The sequence below is a fragment of the Dermacentor albipictus genome, chromosome 4, assembly GCF_038994185.2.
Source record: "Dermacentor albipictus isolate Rhodes 1998 colony chromosome 4, USDA_Dalb.pri_finalv2, whole genome shotgun sequence".
Lineage (NCBI taxonomy): Eukaryota > Metazoa > Arthropoda > Arachnida > Ixodida > Ixodidae > Dermacentor > Dermacentor albipictus.
The window spans coordinates 46,598,646-46,619,220 of record NC_091824.1 but is presented as its reverse complement, the minus strand read 5'-3'; the positions used below and the strand labels follow the sequence as shown (position 1 = coordinate 46,619,220).

Genomic DNA, 20,575 nt, shown 5'->3' with positions numbered 1-20,575 from the left:
AATAATAGTACTGTAAACGTCATAAGGAAGTAAAGAATTCAATTTGGTACCTTGCGAGTGTAGGATCAAAACAAATGTTGAAGACGAAATAGAAATTTTTCGAACAAATCGAAAAAATATTAGAGAAAATAAAAGAATTGAAACGCGAAGCAAGAGAAGCTACCGGAACTGCACAACTTTTCGTTGTTCAATTATTGTTTCTCGCATAAGTAAATTTGGAAGCGTGGTCATCGAGCGCCTTTCTATACGAGATCTATTTATTTAGTTATTTATCTAGTTTCTTTCACATCATTTTGGAGACGTTGCCAAAATATATGTCGACGGCGTCTGCAAAATGTTACATTGTTCCGTCAGTCAACTGATAACTTCAGGAACATAGATCTTTACAAGATTTAAGAATTTCTATTCGACACGCTGAAGTTTGATTACTCAAGACAGTGTGGCTCACGCCTTCTTGTATGACACTGTTGAGACCGCTGATGATCGAGTGAGTTGCTTGCTCGCGTCCTTCATTCGACCCTTGAGCGTTGCCTTTTATGGTCGTGCAGACGGCGCAGTGATCAAGGCTGTCACCGAGACCGTGATCATCGACGCCGGCTCCAACGCCCAGCTCGAGTGCGACGTGGACGCGAAGCCATTCAACGACGACACCGTCTCCTGGCGCCGGCCGGGCTTCGACATGAGCCGCACGCGTCAGATGATCAAGGATGACATGCGATCCATCTTCACTGTGTACAACGTGTCGCGCGAAGATTCGGGCCCGTTTGACTGCGTCGCCCACAACGGAATCGGCGAAGAGGCCGTCATGACCGCCAACCTCATCGTCAAATGTGAGCTCCCTTGTCTTCTTTCCCCTCTGCCCCTACTCTCCGGCTCTCTCTCTCTCTCTCTCTTTTAATCGCATCACGTTCCTGCTTTCATGCAAATGAAGTCTTCGTCGTCGACACGCCGACTCGACTTTTCGCGTTTCTAATTGCTCTTCCATGTTGGTTGGCAACTCGAAAGCAATTTTGGCAACGAACCAAACCATTATGCATATCACGAATGCAAGCTTTACACGACAAATACTCACACCGTTGGCTGGCAAAAAATTTTCTATTTATGGCACAGTTTGCATGCGTTCCTTGCTAAGCTAACGCCACGAGGAGGTACTACGAAAGCACGGTGGAACTACATCAAACGCCGAAAATTTAAATCAAGAGAGCAGTGTCTTATGCCGGTGTCTCACGTACAGTTCTGATAGCGATCGGGGTAGATCTGGATCGAGCTTGATCCAGATCAGGTGTTGCTATACGGTCATTTGTGATAGCGATCCTGCGGGATCCGGACCTTGGCGATCGCGATTCGAGAATCGCGATCAGGCTCCTTGATCGCGATCGCAGACTGACGTCTGCGCCTTCTAGCGCAGTATTCTGAAAACGCTAAAAACAAGAAGTAAAATCAGCTTAATAAGAAAACGTTTAAAAATCTTTTTACCACCAATAATGAGCTGTGAAATTAAAATATTGTCCAAATTTACTTATATCTTGGAAAACTGAATTTGTGTACCCGATACATTATGCAGTTCTGCAATTTGCTGACGATCAGAAGGCAATAATTACTGGATCCGCATCGTTGGACCGCGTAGAAGGAATCATTGTTGATCGCGATCACGAAATCAGATCCGGATCGGCCCCGATCGCAATCAAAAGTGCAATTGTGGCACCGGTATTACGATAATTGGAAGGGCTGTGTACTTCTGTTCGAAGCCATATCGGAATGTCAGAGAATGCGATGTTATAGAAGAAAATTTGAAGAGAACAATACACACATCTTGTGCCGAAACAGTGGAAAAACTATAGAGCAAATTTTTTTAACACGTCGCTGCTGTATCCATCTAGAGATAAATAAAGAATACAATTTCTCTGGCCAAAGACTTGAGCTTTAAGGATAATATAACAAGGGTTTATGATATTGCGGTTCGTAGAAGCAGAGAGAGAAGGGGAAAGGGAGGGAGTTTTACCAAAGGGGAAATTCCGGTTTGCTTCTCTACACAGGGGAGAGAGGGGAGGGGGTGGTGAAGTAATAGGAAAGGAGAGATAGAGAGGGAGAGAGAAAGTGATCACAGCTACACAATCACAGTCGGTCACTGTCACCGCGTACTTTCACCGCACAGCACAGTGGCACTTATAGCACTGCAAACATCAGCTCAGGCTACAGCCGCTTGTCCAAGTCTGCCGTCCTTAAACACTGTAACACTGCCCTCGTCGCACTCTTCTGCAATGGCTCGTGATGTCGGCATTCTGAATTAATTGCATCTGTTAAAAGTCTGGGGTCAAAGCGCGCAATCGCGATTGCGAGCGATCGTCTCTGTAAATTGTGGCGAGGACAGTCACACAGAACGTGCGGAGATAACTAACGCCCCCGGGGTATTGGTGGTAACCCGTATTGGTGGTAACCCCAGCAGGTTACGTCGCCTGAAAATGCATCAGTCTTCAGTGCAATAAATTTCTGTCCCGTTCGATTGTTTGCGAATGCGAACCACGCGTTTTAAGGGTCTATAATGAGCCGAGAATAAAGGGTAAAATCAACGAACCTGATTCCACCAGCCACCACGTCGTTCCATGTCGCGTACCACGTCGTTTCGTTTCACCATGCGCATTCATGCTTCCATGATGGAATAGGAAGCCCGTACGCTGTTTCCAACTTTCGTGGCCGCCGCTCTCTCCGCAGTCCGCCCCGAGATCGACCAGAGTCCCCCGCAGCTGAAGGCAGCGGGGAAAGAAGGCGGCACGGCCGAGCTGGTGTGCCGTGCCCAGGCAGCGCCGAACGCCACGTTCTCGTGGTCTCGCGAGGGCGTCGTCATCACCGCTTCGTCCCCGCAGCCGGACAAGTACGACGTGTCCGTGCGCCAGGTGGACCTGCTGACCTTCGAGAGCACGCTTCACGTGAAGCTCATCCGGTCCTCCGACTACGGCCACTACGAGTGCGTGGCCCGGAACGAGCTGGGCTTCGACAGCGCCAAGGTTCACCTGGACACGCTCAGTGAGTGGCTTTCGCGTAGTCGTCCCCACCGCCGTCCCCTTCCTTGCCCATCGCTAAAAACGAAAGCATCTCCCGACGATCTGCACTTTCGTCCGTCCTGCGTTGACCCCGAACAGGAGAAACGGCTATGAAATTTCCATGCCTGCAGTCCTCCGTAAAATTTTTATACCTTCAAAATTTGCCTTCAAGTCACTGAATTGCATTTTTCTCCCGTGGTACATCTTTGATTACCGTGACAAACCATTGGTTATGTGCCCTACGCACTGCATGGCCATTGGGATATACTGTTTCTTTTTCTTAACATCTAATTATATATCAGCTACGTCACTTTACTCTGTAATCCATATTTTACCCTCTTTCTGGCTCTTAACAGCTACGATTTTTTGTTTCATGGCTCGTTACGTGGTCCTTAGCTTATTCTATAACAATCCGCGTCATTACGAGGTTCCCTGTACTAGGAGACACTATTAGTTCTTCAGTAGCGGCGTGTGAACCTTCACGTGTTGAAACTTCGTTTCACTTTTTCACTTTCTTTTACTGTTTGTCTTGGCAAAGCATCTGCTATTTAATGAATGTATTTGACATTTAACGAATGTACACAGTGTTCTCCATCTCGGTTGTGTGGTGAGGAAGGCGGAGACGCAACTTTTCTCTTCATGTCTAGCAAAGACAGGACCCGAGAGGAATATTGGGAACACTGGGCAAAAAACAGCTTTCTCCTTTTCGAGCTATGCTGGAGCGTGCCTTCCTTCAGGTCTTGAAAAAAGAAGGAAGCTATTGCTGTAGGGAGCGTTTACTTTGGCGAGGCCATTATTGTTAGCATGCTAAAAGTAATAGCACATTGCGATCCACTCCTAGAGGGAGCATCCAGCTCTTAATAGATTCACTACAACGGAAGCATTTCTGCTTGACTGAGAGTAAGAAATGGTTGATAGTACGTATCAGGCTGACATCCACGAATTAAAGAGTAGCTTCGCATGTCTGCATGCAGCAATTTAGCTGTTTTGGTGGTGAAATAATAAATGGGAGCTCTCTTTAACAGTGGACCACACAGTTTGCTTATTTGTAGGCTTGGTTATCTACGATCTTTCTGTAGTTTGTGATGCATTACTGCAGATATAGGATTCACTTTTGTTTTGTGAAAAACTGAAATGGACTTGCCGAAAGCGTGTTGCTTCCAACATCGTCATTAACAACCAGCGTTATATTTTGACCTAACCTACCTAGCAGCTGTTTTGCGCGTTAAATGCTTGCGTTATTCACTACCGAGCTTTCCCATTGAATTGTGGCGCGACAGTTTGAAGGTAAGCTCGCACTTAAGGCTGTTATTCAGTTACCGCTAATTATCATACCGTATACTGTGTGTTTCAGGCTGCTTGAACCAATTTTTTTTTCATTGGGGCTCATCGCAGGCAAACCTGGTTAGTGGCATGTCGTTTGCAGTCGCCTTGTGTTCAGAAAATCAGTGTAGCCTGGTCAGCCAATTACGTCCGGCAATACCAGTAATAAAATATTGGTTTCAGGGCGTGAGGTACATTTAAAGAAGTGATAGGGCGTGCTGGAAAGCGCTGAATGAAGAAAAGCCGAACATGATGTCAACTTTTATATGTTTCTTTTCTTAGCTCTGAATACGGAAAAAAAATAATAAGCAACGCCCGAAGCCAACGCTTTGACAGTGTTACTGGACCTCGCTCTCGTCAAAACGCTGAGTGCGGGGTGAATCATCACTTTTTTTTTCCTGCCACTGTTGACGCAATAGATACCATTTGCATCCGCGATGTGGCAGCAGTGCATTCTTGACCCCAGAGAACTTCCGGTCAGCCATTTTCGAGAGTGCAGTTAGCCAAGCAAAAAAAAAAAACGAAGTATTTTGCCGCATAGTATACTGTAGGCACGCATTCTTGATGTTTTCAGATATAAAGGACGTGCGCCGTACGTCGAGCTTATCCACACGGGCCTCTTTGTTGTACTTAACAATATAACTCACTTGTCGAAGACTCGAAATCTGCAGCAAAACTCGTGCCAGCTGGAGGGTCTTGTAAGTTTATAGGCTATTGTAACTTGTGTTACTCCTGATGGCTTAATCAAAAGTTTTCAGCGAACTCTGTAAGCACGAAAAGCGTCTACACGTCGTGTGACGTAGTCCCCGTCTTTCCGCCAGGTGCGCCAGATCCACCGCTGCAGCTGAAGGTGACCAATGCCACCTACAACAGCTTGACGCTGGTGTGGCGGCCGGGCTTCGACGGCGGTCTTCCGCAGTCCTTCCGCATCCGGTACCGGCAGGCGGCGTCGAGCGAAGGCTACCACTACCAGGACGTGCTGCTGTCCAACGCCACCAGCTACACCGTGGGCTCTCTCCGGCCGGACACCGAGTACTCGCTGGGCATCATGTCCTTCAACGCCTACGGAGAAGGGAAGTACCTCGAGGACATCGTCAAGGGAAAGACCACGGGTGAGCCTTCTGTTTTTGTAACGGTGGGGCCTGACATCCCCAGAAAACTGCACAAGGGATTTGTGAGGGACGTCGTTGGGAAATATTCCGGATTAATTACGACCTCCTGGAGCCCTATAACGTAAAACTATTCCAATATGTTTTATTCCAATCTCCTGACGTCAAATTTGCGTTACGGCCGACGCAAGCACCGGGCGGTCACCCGCAGGGTTGTCTGAACAAACCAATCAAATGCTTCCCTCGTTCATAGGAGGTCACTTTCGTTTGCTTGAAAAACGAATAACATTGCCTACACTGAGTGGCTTGTCTTATCTAATTGGCTGACAAGAGGCGAGGAGCACGCTCAAGTGGAGAGGGATTCGACGGGGCCGAGCCACTGCACTGAAAATCGGTAACCGGATGGAGAAGGTGGGGCAGCCGTCTGCGATTGGTCCGCTTTCCCTTACTTAGCTTGCGGTGGCTGGTCGAAAATCGCGGCGGCATGGAACGGAAGCTTAAGAATGACGCTAAAACGGATTCTCAGCAAAGAAGAGTTGGCAGAATGCGGTCGTAAACGTGCCGAAAGTGCTAGAAAACGTTATACGGCCACGCAAGAAGTTTTTATTAAACGGAAATAAATCCATGGCTCTCCGGCAGGTGCGAGTAGCCAGCGCCTGAGCGATCGGCGACAGCCATCTTTTATTCCTTTCGGAACGGGGCAGCCTGCGGCTATTCAGAAGAAAATTCAGTTTAGTTCGGCGTATTAATGCATCTTTAATGTGTACACGTCACTTTGACGCGGTGAGTTATTGCGGTTTTACGACGTCGCGTGACAGGCAGGTGAAGTGGGTGCAGCCCGAAAACTTCTGACCAATAGCCGGGGGCTAATGGTGAAAAGGCGTCCATCAGAAATAACTATTTTTCTTTTGTTCGGTCAAATCATGCATAATCAGTGTGTACACGTCATATGAGATGGGTAACTATCACGGTTTTCGTGATAGTTACCCAGGTGAAGTGGGTGTGGTCCAAAAAAATGTTTCGCCAATCGCGGAGGGCATAGAAAAGTTGGGAATAGTTTTACGTTATAGCGCCCCTGGATTTCTTTACCATGCACAGAAATCTAAATATACGAGCGTGTTTTTTTTTTCTGTGCAATTGGGCCCGATCGCAGTGCTGCCTCGTGACTGAGATTCGAACGCACGACCTCGTGTTCAGGAGCGGAATGCTACAGCCACTGAGACACCGCGGCGAGCCGCCGCACGTTCGATACGTGACGACGCTCCAAATCGCGCTTATAGCGGGCTCAGCTGTCGGGGAGAGAAAAAATATACGCGTTCAAAATTCTACATCATAAGTTGGGTTAAGCCATAATATCGGATTATTTACCACGGCCCTTATATAAACCCTAATGTTTATACGGTTATCTGATGTAACTTATTGTAACAATGGTACCTCTGAGTTTGTGGTCAAGGAAAAAGGGCATTGTTCAGATTTGATTATTAAACCAGAGTTTCGGGAACGAGCTCTGTTTGTCGCGAAACGCCCGTTCCGACGGCTTTTTTTCCTGTCCAGTTGCACTGCCTTCAGTTGACCGGCACAATCGTAATTAAAATTTTACCTCGAGGCTAGGCGGAGCAATAGGGTAGCGAAATGTTATATTTTATGAATAACCAGTGCTAAAAATTATTTGTAGTTCTATTTGCCGCAGTAGGCCGCAGTATCAGGCACCCGTGGTGTTGCGAAGCCCGTCCAGCGATAAGATTTACGGACTCAATCACGAGCAGTACTGAATCTGTTCCAAGATTTTGAAAACATGCCGCCTGGACTGAATTTGGTTAGGCTGAAAGTTATTCCGTGACTTTCCTTGTCATCCATAGCCTTCGCATGTTGATGAAGATGACTTCTGTTGTTCTTTTTTTATAGGAAATTAGGGACCCGTAGATGTTGGCGCGTCACATGCCGTAAAACAATAAATATTTTATAATACCTCGAACTTTTCAAACCGGAATGAAAATGACCTATGCACACGAGCAGCAGCAAATGTCGAGTCATTTTGTGAAAAAAAAAACTGTTTTTATTAAAGCAAGTGCGGTTGTTTTGATGGCGTTCGCGCAAAGCAACAAGTACTTTTACCGAGCTGATTTGTCCGGGTCCTGTATTTAATGACACCTTGAATGAAATCGTAAAACGGTCTTGCTCTGCAATATTCGGTAAGCATGTTCGCCTTTTTATCTTCGCGTGACCCAAATCCGCTAACACTTTCGCCTATTTCATTGGCGTGCCTAGAAGTTGTACAAATGCGAAAGTAATAATTTAGTTCACTCTTTCAGATGACGCACCGCCTGCGCTTACCCAAGAAATCCCGCCGCCGGCGAAGATCGACATTCCCAAGATAATCATCACCAGCGTCTCCGTAGTGGGGACTTCGCTATTGTTTCTCAACATCATCCTAGTCATTTGCTTCGTTCGCAAAAGGAGGAAGAAGCGTCTGGAGGAAGGTAGGCCCGTCCTTTCCGATTCCCACACGCTTTCATTTTCGCTCGTGCATTCTGTTTCTTTCGTATTTCTTCACCTTCAGTCACTTTGCTCCCTGCAATGATTGCTCCTTTCCTTTCCACGAAGACGACCCAGTTTTTTTTAATGCAGGATTATTTGTTTTCGTATTAGCCTCAGAAAAAGAAAGAAACTGATTCGGTGTCCTTGCGCTGCTTTCCTTTTGTTTTCCCCCAATCGTCTGCTCTTCTGGATAATCATTTCGCGTTTCGCAAAGCTCCACGACGACTAAGTCGAACCGTCATTTGCACCCTACGCATCTCGCCCTATTTTTTTTTTCTGGGAGGGAGCGGGAATCACAAAGAGAAATGAAAAGCCGATACCGTAGGGACATAACGGGCCCGTTTCCCCCAGCCCCAAGGTCACGCTTTTCAGCATAGACCTATACATTTGAACAACGTTCCTTTTGCGATGTTCGGCGAATTCTTCGACACGAATCGCTCTGTTTTTGTTACCACCAAAAAAAAAAGAAAGAGAACAGCGCCGCCAGAATCTCGCCGTTATTGCTACGTGCGTGTTTCGTTGTACCATTTTCAATACGAAAACCTCGGGCGAAAAAGCTGGCCGGCGACTACGACATTTTGTTCGATTCTGAACGGCATGCATTGCTTACTTTCGGAGATCAATGCGACAGCATGTTCGAAGTAGTTGGTTTCCTGCGGAAAATTACGTAGCTGTGGAATAGAAAGAGTGAGAGAGAAAAAGAAGAAGGGGACAAAAAGAAAAAAAAAGCAAGAAGGATAACGAGCGTTCAGCCCACTTGGCCACTTTACACTTGAGAAAGTTCTCCCACTCTCAATGTTTGCACGAACTCCTGTTTGTGGAAATATTGTGACCTACCTCTGCTTTCTCACTTCTGTACAATCCGGAGGTCGAATATGCTGCGTCGCTAGCTTTGTATGATGTACGCACGTGCTGCTTAAGACATTGCTCTTTCCTTGGGAATCTGAATCTGTTAGCATCGTCATGAATATCTTACGTATCCCCATTTAGTCGTATTACTGGACCGTATAACATTCTCTGATGGTTCGAAACAGTGTTGTCATTATTTCACGCTTGCCGGTGTCTGTCTTCTATGGCGTGCTCGTAGCGCACTTAGACATTGTGAGACAAGGTAAGAGGGCTACACAAAACACAAAGGGAACAGGGCAGGTACCTCTTGTTTCTTCCCTTTTGTCTCGTTCATTTTACAGTTGTTTACGTGTTTCCTTATGCGAATAACCAACTAAGCCAGCCACCAGCTATTATAGCACCAATAACAGTTTGCGGTAGCAACTCTCAGACTACTGAAGCGCATATCCATGATGATGATTATCATCATTACAACTATATTTTTTAAATTGTTCTTACATATACTTTCTTTGAGATCCATAGCCGATCTCTTATTGGTCACATACTTGCAATTTTCCGTAAATAATCGTCCTCTTAAAGCAGGCAGGCACTTTGCCAACCTCCAAACGGTGGTATATAGATCTCTAATTCTCTTGGCGATCAGTTTATGATAACAGTGACAACGACAGCGGCAACTACGACGGCGATGACGATGAAGAAGATGATGATGATACTGATAATGATATGTGGCCAAAATAAACGCTGCTTGTGACTCTCAGGTTCGGCAATAAATCGTTTCCGCCACTTACATTACACCCTGCTCGAGACGTGTTTCTACATCCCTTTTTCCTCTCCCATGTGTTTTCCCTCTCTCCGGTTCTGCCAAGAAGAGAGCGACCAGTCGAGCAAAACTGCCACGATCGAGATGTACGCGCCGAGCAGCTACAACGAGACCATGAACGGCGAGACGGTCAGTTCCACGTCCGAGAAGAGCGAGGCTTACTCCAATGAGCACAGCGCTGAATACTCGGTGAGCAGGGGGCTTATATCTACAGCGGAGAAACGTCACGGTCACGAGAGGTTGTGGATAGGCCAGTTTCACAACAAGCTTCAATGCGTCGCCGCTGCCGCAAAACATGGAAGTAATAAAGAATAAACAATTAAGTTAAAGAATAGAGCTGACTTGGACAACTTAGCACTTCGCCGTAAAATTTCTCGCCTAACACTTTTCCATAAGATTTATCACCATCCATCACTTCACGATGATTTATTTCAGTCACCAACAGTTATTTTTCCACGCCGTGACCATCCATACAAAGTCAAACGCATTAACTGCCAGTCATCCCATTATGCATATTCATTCTTACCTCGCAAAATAACTGAATGGAACGCCTTACCATCAGTCATTGCCACGGAACCAGACTTGTCTAAGTTTGAACATTTAATTCGCTCACTACTTGTCGACTAATCGTATTATTATTCTTTTTTTGGGACTTTTACAGTGTTTTCGATGTTTGTTGGTGTTTTTCATTGCAGTTGCCTTATGTTCTCCTAATATGTACTAATGTTTTCTCTGTAATAATTGCGACCTAATTATCTTGTGTATTACCTATGTTTCACTGTATTATTACTTCTGTTACACTCTCTTGTTTTTAGTATGTACAAACTATGACCAGTGCTTGTGATTGCCTCCCCCCCCCATGTAATACCCTCGTAATGAGGGCCTTTGGGGGTATTTTGAATAATAATAAAAATAGTACTTAAAGGGCCGAAGAGCAACCATGGCAGAGGAGCGTGCTGTGCTGATACTATGACAGGTCGGCTTCACTGATTGTATTACGAACATCACGTTAGCTTATAGCACGTTTTTTTTTTTACAAACAATTCTATCGAAATAGCTTTTGTTAGCATGGGCCAAGGTCATTAGAGAGCTTCTCGAGGCAGTTCGCAATATTAAACAAGGAAAAAAATATGTGTGCAAGCATTTCCGCGAGGCGCCATACTACAAATGCAAATTATTTCGTGCGTCACTCGATTTGTACCGTATGTAGCATGACAAGTGTCAGCCAACATGATGCGATTGCCTTGCCGCACATGCGCGGAACATTGTCGTGGGTGTTACACTTCTTAATGAAATCTCGCACGTGAGTGCGTGCCCGGTCCATGGTGAATGGTAGGTGATATGATGATTACTATGCTGTGGGCAAAATGGTAATGGCAAAATGATGGCCGGCGAGACATTACTGCCGCGGAATGGTTCTGCAGCGTCGCGGTATGGAGGCGCAATTGAGGTGACGGCTAACTGGCTAGGGCAAAGTTACGGTTGCCAGAAGACCAATTAGCAGCTAGCTGACACGTGCAAATTCTCAGAACGAAGGAGAAAGATCGTATTTCGTACACGACTGGTTGCTTTCCTCATTGTGCCGCGTTCGCCTGTACTTCGCTGTGTCCTCTACGGGGGACGGTTATCAGCTCACAGTATTCGCAAGCTCATTCTCAAGTATCGCAAGTGCACTCTTAATGCTACTCGGGAGTCATGGGCCTTCAAATCTTAGGGATTCATTGAGCCGCACCCAAGCCATCACTCTCAGCGTAGTGATCTACTTGCCGGTGAATGACATCAGTAGCAATGTTCCTACACCTGGGAGCTGCAGTAGGCGAGGCTAGATTTGCCTGCAAGAAGAGAGCAACCTAACGGGGCGACAGGTTAAGGAACGTTGTCGTCGTAGGATTTAGCTGTGTGGCGTGTCGGCCCTCTACTTGAGTGGTTAGTAAATGCAGCTGCCTGTGTTCTTTCTATTTCGTCCTGACCCAGGAGGAATCGAGCAAACCCGCCGCGGCGACGTACTTGATCGATCAGGCAAGCGACAGCTACGTTCCCGACGGTTCGCTGCACTATGCCCCGTACAACCGCTATGGCGACGAAGGTAAGTTGCGTTTCTTGGTTTTGCTCCATACACGAGGCAGGCGTGGTAGGCAATGCCACTCTCAGATCAAGAGCGTCAGACTAGATCTGCATTATCATGAAATTTGTCGAGGTCTTATCCCGTGCTGAAGTGTTATCCCTCGCACGACTTTTCTTGATTTGGAGGTGCAAACCTATTTTCGGAAAAAAAGAAAGCAGGGCAAGGTCGCGGTAATGGCGATTGCAGCCATAGTCGTTTTCGAAACAGGCAAAGCAAGTGCTTGTGCGATTGGTGACATCTCAAGCCGCTGAGCCTAGCTCTCCTATACCTTCCGCTTTACCTTGTTCCCAGATATTCATAAGGACACTCTCCACTCTCCTGAGCTTAAGAACGAAAGGCGTTCAACGGGACTCTTCTTATGAAAAATGTCTGCAAAATATATTGCTACTGTGCTTACGAAGCGGCTTAAGTTGTGTTCACAAGTCTACGTCGGTGGCTGTGTATGAGGCAATTGTAAGATATTGACCTCTGCGCCTTCTTTAAAAGGTATCTTACATTTCGTTTTGATGTCTCCATCTTAGCATTGACGATACTTACAGTTGCTAATGAATAAGAACTGTGTTTTACCTCTTACTGCTGCTGCGATGTTCCTAAGCTTGCGTGGCTCAGTGGTGCGCTACAGTTCAGTCATTTCTTTTGGCAATTACGAGCGCGTTGATAACCAACTAGAGGCGCACAAAATTGATTTATGAAGACTTTGTCCTAGGAATTTGCGTGCGATAAAGCCAGCCGTGTTGTTGGCTCAGTGGATGCGGCGTTCTGCTGTTCAACACGATTCCGCGGGTTCATTTCTCATGCACGGTGGCCGCATTGCAATGAGGTCGGAATGCAGGAACGCCCGTTTGCATTGATAAATGTGCGCATAAAAAAACTGAGGTTGTCAAAATCAATCAAGAGCCGCCCGTTATGGCGTTTTTCGTAGTCCCAGTGTTGCTTTGAGACAATAGAACTCAATCAATCAATCAATCAATCAATCAATCAATCAATCAATCAATCAATCAATCAATCAATCAATCAATCAATCAATCAATCAATCAATCAATCAATCAATCAATCAATCAATTCTCGAAATAAGCATGCGGTAACGTCCACTTTAAAGACGCTAGCAGGCCATATTCGACGTTCACAAGAGTAGTCTCTTTGGCATTCGGTGCACTTTAGCGAAAGGCACAGTTCTCCGGCCGTTCAACTACATGAATCTCACTTGTCCTTTTGCGTCCGTGGTGAAAATTGCAAGAACGTAAAAATAATGGAGAATAACGTTTAAGGTACACAGAAACCGTGCCGCATCCCCGGTGCGTTATCGCACATCTTTCCTCCGCTGTTATGCCGCATCACTTTCTTGATTGCTGCGTGCACGCATTTCTGTCCACAAATTAGACCGTCGCTCCCCGTTTCTCAGACGTCCAATGCGGCAAAAAAAAGAAAGACAAAAGAACGAAGTAAAAGAAAATGGAGAGATCAAATGCAAATTGAAGGCAAAGAGCATCTCTGCCGCCCCCCCCCCCCCATCCCCACCCTCAAGCTAATGCTGCCTCCTTTGTACACCACTTTGCACCCTCTTAAGCGGCATGGAACATTTCACGCTCCCTTTACTCATAAAGTTTCCGCATTTCCTCGTTCGGAACCCATGTTCGTTTTGCGTGAGTTTCGGCTTTCTTTTGTTTTTTCCTATCCCGTTTCATTTTGTTATTTATATCTGTCATTTATATCTGCACCATTTACGCGATGAAATGTGGCTGTAACGAGAAGTGTCAGCGATCCTCGCCGCGATCTCGTGCTGACCGGTGACTGAAAAAAATGAGGATGCAAAGAAAAGAACAAAGCTAAAAAAAAGGAGAGAGTTACGAGGCAGAGGACATAAACGGTTCGCGTTCTTCTCGCAAGATCGCCTCCTCGGTTTCTCACCACTGATGCATAATGCGCCTTAATCTGCATATTTCTCGCCCTCCTCGGAGCATTTCTCTTTCTTCCTTTTTCACCGGTGATTAAGCGCCCCACTGGGAAAGGGCCTAACGAGAAGACCGTTCGAGGAGGAAAGAATCCCAAATGAGAGTTGGAAACCAAAGGCATGTGGCAAGGGAAAAAAAATTAAGAGAGACTGGAAAAACGAGGTTCGGGCGTTTACATTTTTTGCACCATTTTGTACGTTTTTGTTTCTCGCTACTACTTTGTAGTACAGGACATGAAGACTAATTTGGCTCTAACACCAACTCCCAGGGGCAGGCCTCTCGGTACAAGAACTAATTTCGTTGAACTTGAAAGAAAGTAGCACAAAAAAAAAGCCCGCTGCATTCACCTGCAATACAAATCTAGCAACAGCCGATAATCGGGGCATCCAGCTGATTGCGGCTCCTTTCCTTTCGTATGTTTGTTTTCAAGGGACAGCTCCCATTCGGCTCACGGAGCTAGCTTCGCAGCTAACCGATGGATTATGAGCAGATTATCGCTCTAAAACACTATTTAAAAGTTGTGACGCGCACAGGGCGCCTCTAAAACCGCTCACTGGGCAGTATTGCTGATGGGCGTGTGGGCTTCCGCTACGAGTTTGTTGTTTTTGTTTTTCTTTGGAGAGGATTACCAGTAGTTGCCTCGCTAAATGAAAGCTTGGAGGCCCTCGTCACGCAGAAGTTGTAGTAGTGGCTTAGTGGAGTTCTCGTCGATAAGCGTCAATACCTGTAACTGTCCGTCTGATCCGCTTATAGCGCATGGGAGCTCGTAGTACCCTTTCTCTAGTAGCACTCGTAGCTTAGCAAAGTCAAAACGGGTAGCGAATGTCCCCTGTAGAAGCTGAAGTGCAACGCTTCGACGTGACACGTTATAGAAGTGAAAATCCTCGAACGGTGGGTACAATCTCCCATTCAGGCGGCCGGGCTCTAACGGGGGAGTAGAATGCGGGAACAGACTTAAGCTGCAGGTTCATGGGCGTTAACAAACAAACAAACAAAAACACACACACACAAACACACACACAAAAGCTCTGCGCACCGGTCATCTCTCATAGGCGTACAGGAGCAACATTGGGCAGATGACGATGTAATTAAGTATTCCTTTAAGAAAAAAAAAAGAAATCTCAGCTAGTGTAGTGCAACATATTTCTGTAAAATCTGTTTGTTTGGGCGTGGGCCCCTGAATATGTTTTTTGTGACTATCCTGAACACAGTGTGCAGAGTTGGTCGCTCGCGACTGCGTTAGCTCGCCTGAAAGACCGATCATTGTCATAAAAAAGCATTTTTTGAATTACGACCCCTTAAGCCGCCCCAGAAGAGGTAAACTAAAGCATTACTTCATTTTCCGAGAGGAACGAACCTGCACGAACGGCTTTGGCATTTTTTTTTTATAATCGTGATCGTGCGCATGCCCCGATCGGTCTCTTGCTCTATCTCTCTCTCTACCACCTTCTCCTCTTTCTGATTTCTCCTCTCCTGTTGCTCAGTGTAGAGTAGCAAACCGGAAGTTATAGTCTGGTCAGCCTCTCCTGTCTTTTGTCTTTCTTTCTCCAAGACTGTCGAGTGACAGACCAGGTTTCTTAACACCATAATGTACAGAACATACAAAAACAAATCACACATAGGCCAACACGTGTTCTCGCGCACGGTGCAGGTTGCGCCAGCCTATTTGTCAGCGCGTGTCTGCGCGCACTCCCGTCCATTTCCTGGCGAGCTCGCGTCCGCCGTCGTCTCGCGCGTAGCTATAGCTGGCCCAGGCTCGAAGATTGTTGCTCACTGTTGTCCTTTCCTCCTCTCCCCCCCCCGCAGCAGTTCCGGCGGCCGGCAACGGCAGCATCGATCGGCGGATGTTGCCCAACAGGCGAGTCCACTACGAAGGAGAAGACGAGTTCTACAGCGACGCACTGCGGCGCAACGCCTACAACCAGAAACTAGGAGACAAGGTGCGTGCACGCGTCGTGTGATCCCGAGCAGGCTCGAAGTAAAAAAGGAAAAAAAATTGTGAAGTGGCAGCTAGCTTCTTACTAGCAGAGGTGACAACCACGTCCCTGAGCCTCTTGGGTGAAGCCATCGCTTGCGCACACTTTGGCCACGAAATTAAGTCGTGCCTATTAGAGTGCGCCGACAGCTCAAGTGCTTTTTCTACGTTAATGTAAACGCGAGGTTAACTAGGACAAAAAAAAAAACAAGAAAAAAATGGCTGTTTCTGGCGGTAGCGTTACCTTTGGTTGAGTGCTAGCATGAGGATCTTCCGTAAAGTTAGCCAGGACCCCCAGGCTTCACCCTAAACCAGCGACACAAGAAAACACTTTGAGCAGGATACCGACGAAGATCTTAAATACGAAAAACCCGTGTCCATTAGTGAACTGTTTTTTGTGCCCATCGCGGTGGTCCAGCTTTACGTTCGGAGCATGATCTCCACTGCATAAGCATTTTGTGCCTTTTTGTGTCACGCTGAATGTGAAAGGCGAAGGACAATGGGAGTGAAAGAGGGAGCACGCTTAAAAGCCAACTGCAGCTGTATTTTGCACACTGTAAGAAATTGGGGAGAAACCATCGGTTGATGATTATCGGTGCCCAGCGATAGCTTCCCGGTAGAACTCCTGCTGGGAACTATGTTAGATATGTTAGTTAGGGGAGTTACGGGGGTGGGAGGAGGGGGTGGGGAGGGCGCTATGGTGTACTGCTTCGCCGTGCTGCCTCCACTCTCAACCCGTGTTAGAGGCCACGTTGAGCTTTTGCGAGGAAACATATCATGCACTGGTATCAGGATGGGCCGACCGACACGCCCACCTTCGGCTACATAATCTCGGGGATCTGCCCTTCCTTTATTATATTGTCTCCGCGATAGGCGCAGTTTACTCAGCCAGGCAGCCGTCCACGGAAAGTAGTGAAAAGCGGCAAAAATAACTTAGCTTTAAAATATTTGTTGTGACAATGGAGCCATAGAATTGACTTAGCGCTAAAATCTGTCACCATTAATACATGGATATCGCAGCGATGACTCTTTCTACATTTTTTTGAGCACGTAAGTTTCCTGCCTTCTATCATTCGTTAAAAAAAAAACGGAACTCACGTAAATTTAAGTAATATTTTGTTGCAGCTTTTCATATGCCCCGCTAATGAAAGTACATTACCACCAGGTAAAATGATCCAGTCTATCTGTGGCGCAGTATCTGGTCTTTCTGGAACACGTCACGTGCTCCCGCTTACAAACCAAAAGCAACGCATGAACTGGCAGGGACTGACATTGCCGGCTCATGCAGAGCTTTACAGGGCACAGACCTTAGTCGAGCCAACTTTCGAGGCTTTTTTGTCTGTGTTTGTGACGTCATGTACAGACGAGGACAAAAAAATGCTTCGTAAAACACCGACGATGATATTCAATGTAGCGAATAACCCGAACGAACAAACGCACGAGCGAACGAAATAGCAAGCAAGAAAACCAGTGAGTGAGAGAGTGAGCGACAGCGAGAGAGCGAGCGAGAGAAATAAGAGCGAACGAACGATTTGCTTTCCGAGACCGGCCCTGTCAACCGACCACCGATGTACCCACAAGACGTCTGAAAGAGCTAAAGAAAGCTAATCGCTTTAATATCACGACATCTGTGAGGACGTGCCTAACTGCACTCTCTTGAGTTCTCTGACGAAGCACGCGCCTGGTGTTCTTACATGGCACTGCGCATGCGCGTGCTATCGTGCTCGTGTGCCTGCCAGTACACACTCTTCTGAACAGCATGTTCTCGGAATCGCGATGAGTGCAAAGTTATACGACGGGAACGCCGGGTCTGTTTCAGTTGATGGAGAAACGGCCGAAGCAGACACCACTGTTCTAGCTTACTGTCGCTTTGTTATTTCTTGTATTTTACATGTTCTGTCAACTCTCTTACCGGCAGTTATAAATGAGCCCAAACCAATACGTTGCCTAAATATATATGATTTTTAAAAGAAATTCGCGTCGAAACGCTTGACGAGTCAAACGAGTGCGGTTACTATACACAAGTTTCGGCCCTACACAGGTTGGCTACGGCAAGGTACCAGGCGTCGGGGCCAGCCAGCCCCCGCCTCCACCAGGCCGCACCTCGGCAAGCGGCGTGGACGCAATCTACAACATCAAGGCGGACCAGCAGCGATACGTCCCCTACCCAGTTCCCGGCGGCGCCCAGGGCTCCGGCCCCGGAGGGCCTTCCGTCCACCACCACCCGGGAGGCGACGTGGCCGCCGCGGCGGGGCAGACCATCCTCACCACGTTCAGCCCGTCGGGCAACGTGCCAGTCTCGCCCGTGCTGGCCTCCATGCACAGCTACGGACCGCCGCTCATGGACGGCGCCCCGGCGCATGACGAGATGGACGGCCATCTTGTCTGACGCTCCACCGCCGTCTAGCGTGACCACCGATGATCGCTAGCCTCGCACCCCCTCTGTTACCGAGTCGCCGACGCAGACCGGCGGCTGCGTTCGAACACGGAATCTTATTTTTTTTTCTTCTTCTTCCGACATTCGTGCCGCTGCCACAGGCAAGCGCGGCAATCGGGCCAACGCTACGGTGTGCCGGAACAGCCACGTTTGCGTGCCGGATGTGCAAGAGAACGGAAGTGAAAAAAAAAAAAAAACTGCGTCGAGTCAGGACAACAGCACCGAGTACGCTGTGTATTAAAAAAAAACTCCGTGAACCACTTGGTTGCCACCGCCTGCCGCTCAGCAGCCGGACTGCAGAGAAAACAACGCCAGTGCGTCGCGCCCTCGACGACGACGTCACGTCTGCTCGTCCCACGCCGTACGCCGCTGGCTTGCGGTAGGCCCAGTTTCAAGAGCGAACGCGTGAACCTCACCATCGGCAGCGGAAGAGACCAGGGGAACACCGCGTGGTCCTTCTTTCCCAACAGTCATTTCTCGCTATAGTCGGGTTTCAGTCAACCGCCGAGTGGTGCGCTGTCTTCAGGGATGCTACAGAGCTTGTGGACGAGTCCACGTGAATGTGAAAGAAAGTGTTGCGCGTTAATTGCTGTCTTCTCACGTGTTTCGTTCTTGCCTTTGATTTTTTTTTTGTGGCGTCAGTGACGACGTGTGCGTGTATGAGTTTACGCGCCTGTGGATGTTGTTTTTTTTTCGGACATCCGGGGACTCTGCTGTCGCATTGGCGGCAACTATTTGTTGTGCTCAAGTCGTGCATCTAGGAAAGCGTCGTCTACGAGTCCGTCACCGACGGAGTATCTTTGTACAGACGAACTACAGACGGCTTTCCATCGTGCCTTATTGCAATCTAGTAAATTTCAGTGCGGAACTCGCTTAATTTGAAAGCCGCCCCGTTCACATCCAGATTTTGTAGTGTGCTCGTCTACGATCGACTACCGGACACTGAGTGTGGTGTTGTCAGTGCGCTCTAGGACTAAACGTTTTTTTTTCCCTCTCTATCTTTTCGTCTTTGGGCGAGAGTTAGCATAAAGCTTCTGCTCGGTGTTTATTTATAGTAATTATGAATTTGAAGCAACTGTGTGTTGCGTTTTGGTTTTGTACAATTTGAGATGCGAATGCGTCCCATGAAAGAATGACATCGTTAAGTTTCACTTGTTCTCTATCAAAACTTTCATTGTCTCTGCTCTAGTATATTTAATTTTTTTTTTCGTTGCGTGCACCTTTACTTTACGTTTTGAAAACATGTGACGGTGTGAATTGTGTACATAACTCAGTGCAAGCATGCCATGGAGCTGTCTCTATTCACCTCATAGCCACAAAGTAAGGTAACCGCATTTTCTCATCACGTCTAGTCACAGCCAATGGCCAAAGAAACTGCTGTTGCTCTCACGCCAGATTGAAACTTTCTTACGAATACCAGGTACAGCGTTAAGAAAGGTAGGTACTGCTATCGCAATTAGGGCACTTTCAACTGTCTGAAATTCCTTAAGGTACTCAAGTGGTCACAAGGAAACTTAAGTTTTTGTGCCAGTTAATTTTCTAGGGCTGCTGAACTCACAGATTTTTCAATATGTTGAGTTCATGAACTTTTCTCCTCGATGCAGTCCTAAATGAATTCGCATCACTGTTGGCTTAGTTCTGCCTCTGCTATAACTCGAACTCATTATTATGACATCATGCAGCTCGGTGCGACCAGCGTGGCAGACATTGTAAAGCCTAGTCTTGCTGACTATCACCAAAGGACCAACATGCCAACATGCTTGCGATTCCTTTTCGCACAAGCGAGCTGTCGTGAGCCTACGAGCATAATTTTTTATGTGTTTTGTTGTGTTTACAAGGCGCCAAAAATGGCGACGAGTTTTTGGTCAGCGAAGGCAAGCGCCACCAGTCCGCTTTCACCCTGTCTGCTGACTCGCTTCAAAAAATGTACAGCAATACACATGAATAAATGGTTTGTCCTTAAGAAGTTGTGTGTTGTGTTCGACGCAATGCCAAAGCTACGAGAGTGTTATTTCATCTTTGGCATAATGCCGCGATAAAATTACATATGAGCATGGCGGACCATTTGATGCAGGTACTGCGACAACTACTTGTGAAATATTCCGTCAGCCGTTGTACATATCCTTTGGGCTGGCTAATGCCCACACCTCTAAGTAATTTTTTGCAGACTATTTGTCCAAGAACTCGTCCGAAGTAGATAGTGCGCATCCTCGGCATGGGCAAGAGAGTAGCACTTCAGACGCTGGACACTGTCTTCACTTGATTGAACCTGGGTGCACGTGATGGCTGGTTTAAGGCCTGCCTCAGTCCGAAGACTCCGCAATGAGACTTCCTGCGCGCGACAAAGATGGTGGGGAAGGGAGCCCCGATGGCTGTGGTGTTGGTGCTGTGCGCGACGTCGCTGGT

At 47.2% G+C, this 20,575-nt stretch overlaps 1 protein-coding gene across 2 annotated transcripts in view; it reads left to right on the top strand.

The window, feature by feature from the left end:
- Positions 1 to 20,135, top strand: part of LOC135895979 (nephrin-like) — a 344,642-nt gene extending 324,507 nt beyond the window's left edge. Inside the window, exons 15-22 of one of the 2 annotated variants that reach the window (XM_070536924.1) lie at positions 549 to 830; positions 2,713 to 3,024; positions 5,186 to 5,476; positions 7,786 to 7,953; positions 9,730 to 9,869; positions 11,655 to 11,766; positions 15,564 to 15,697; positions 17,774 to 20,135. In XM_070536924.1, coding sequence (XP_070393025.1) covers positions 549 to 830; positions 2,713 to 3,024; positions 5,186 to 5,476; positions 7,786 to 7,953; positions 9,730 to 9,869; positions 11,655 to 11,766; positions 15,564 to 15,697; positions 17,774 to 18,121 — 1,787 coding nt within the window. In that variant the 3' untranslated portion in view covers positions 18,122 to 20,135. Of the gene's footprint in view, positions 1 to 548; positions 831 to 2,712; positions 3,025 to 5,185; positions 5,477 to 7,785; positions 7,954 to 9,726; positions 9,870 to 11,654; positions 11,767 to 15,563; positions 15,698 to 17,773 lie in introns of both variants that reach the window. The other variant, XM_070536923.1, reaches the window with a different exon arrangement.
- The last annotated feature ends 440 nt before the right edge of the window (positions 20,136 to 20,575 follow it).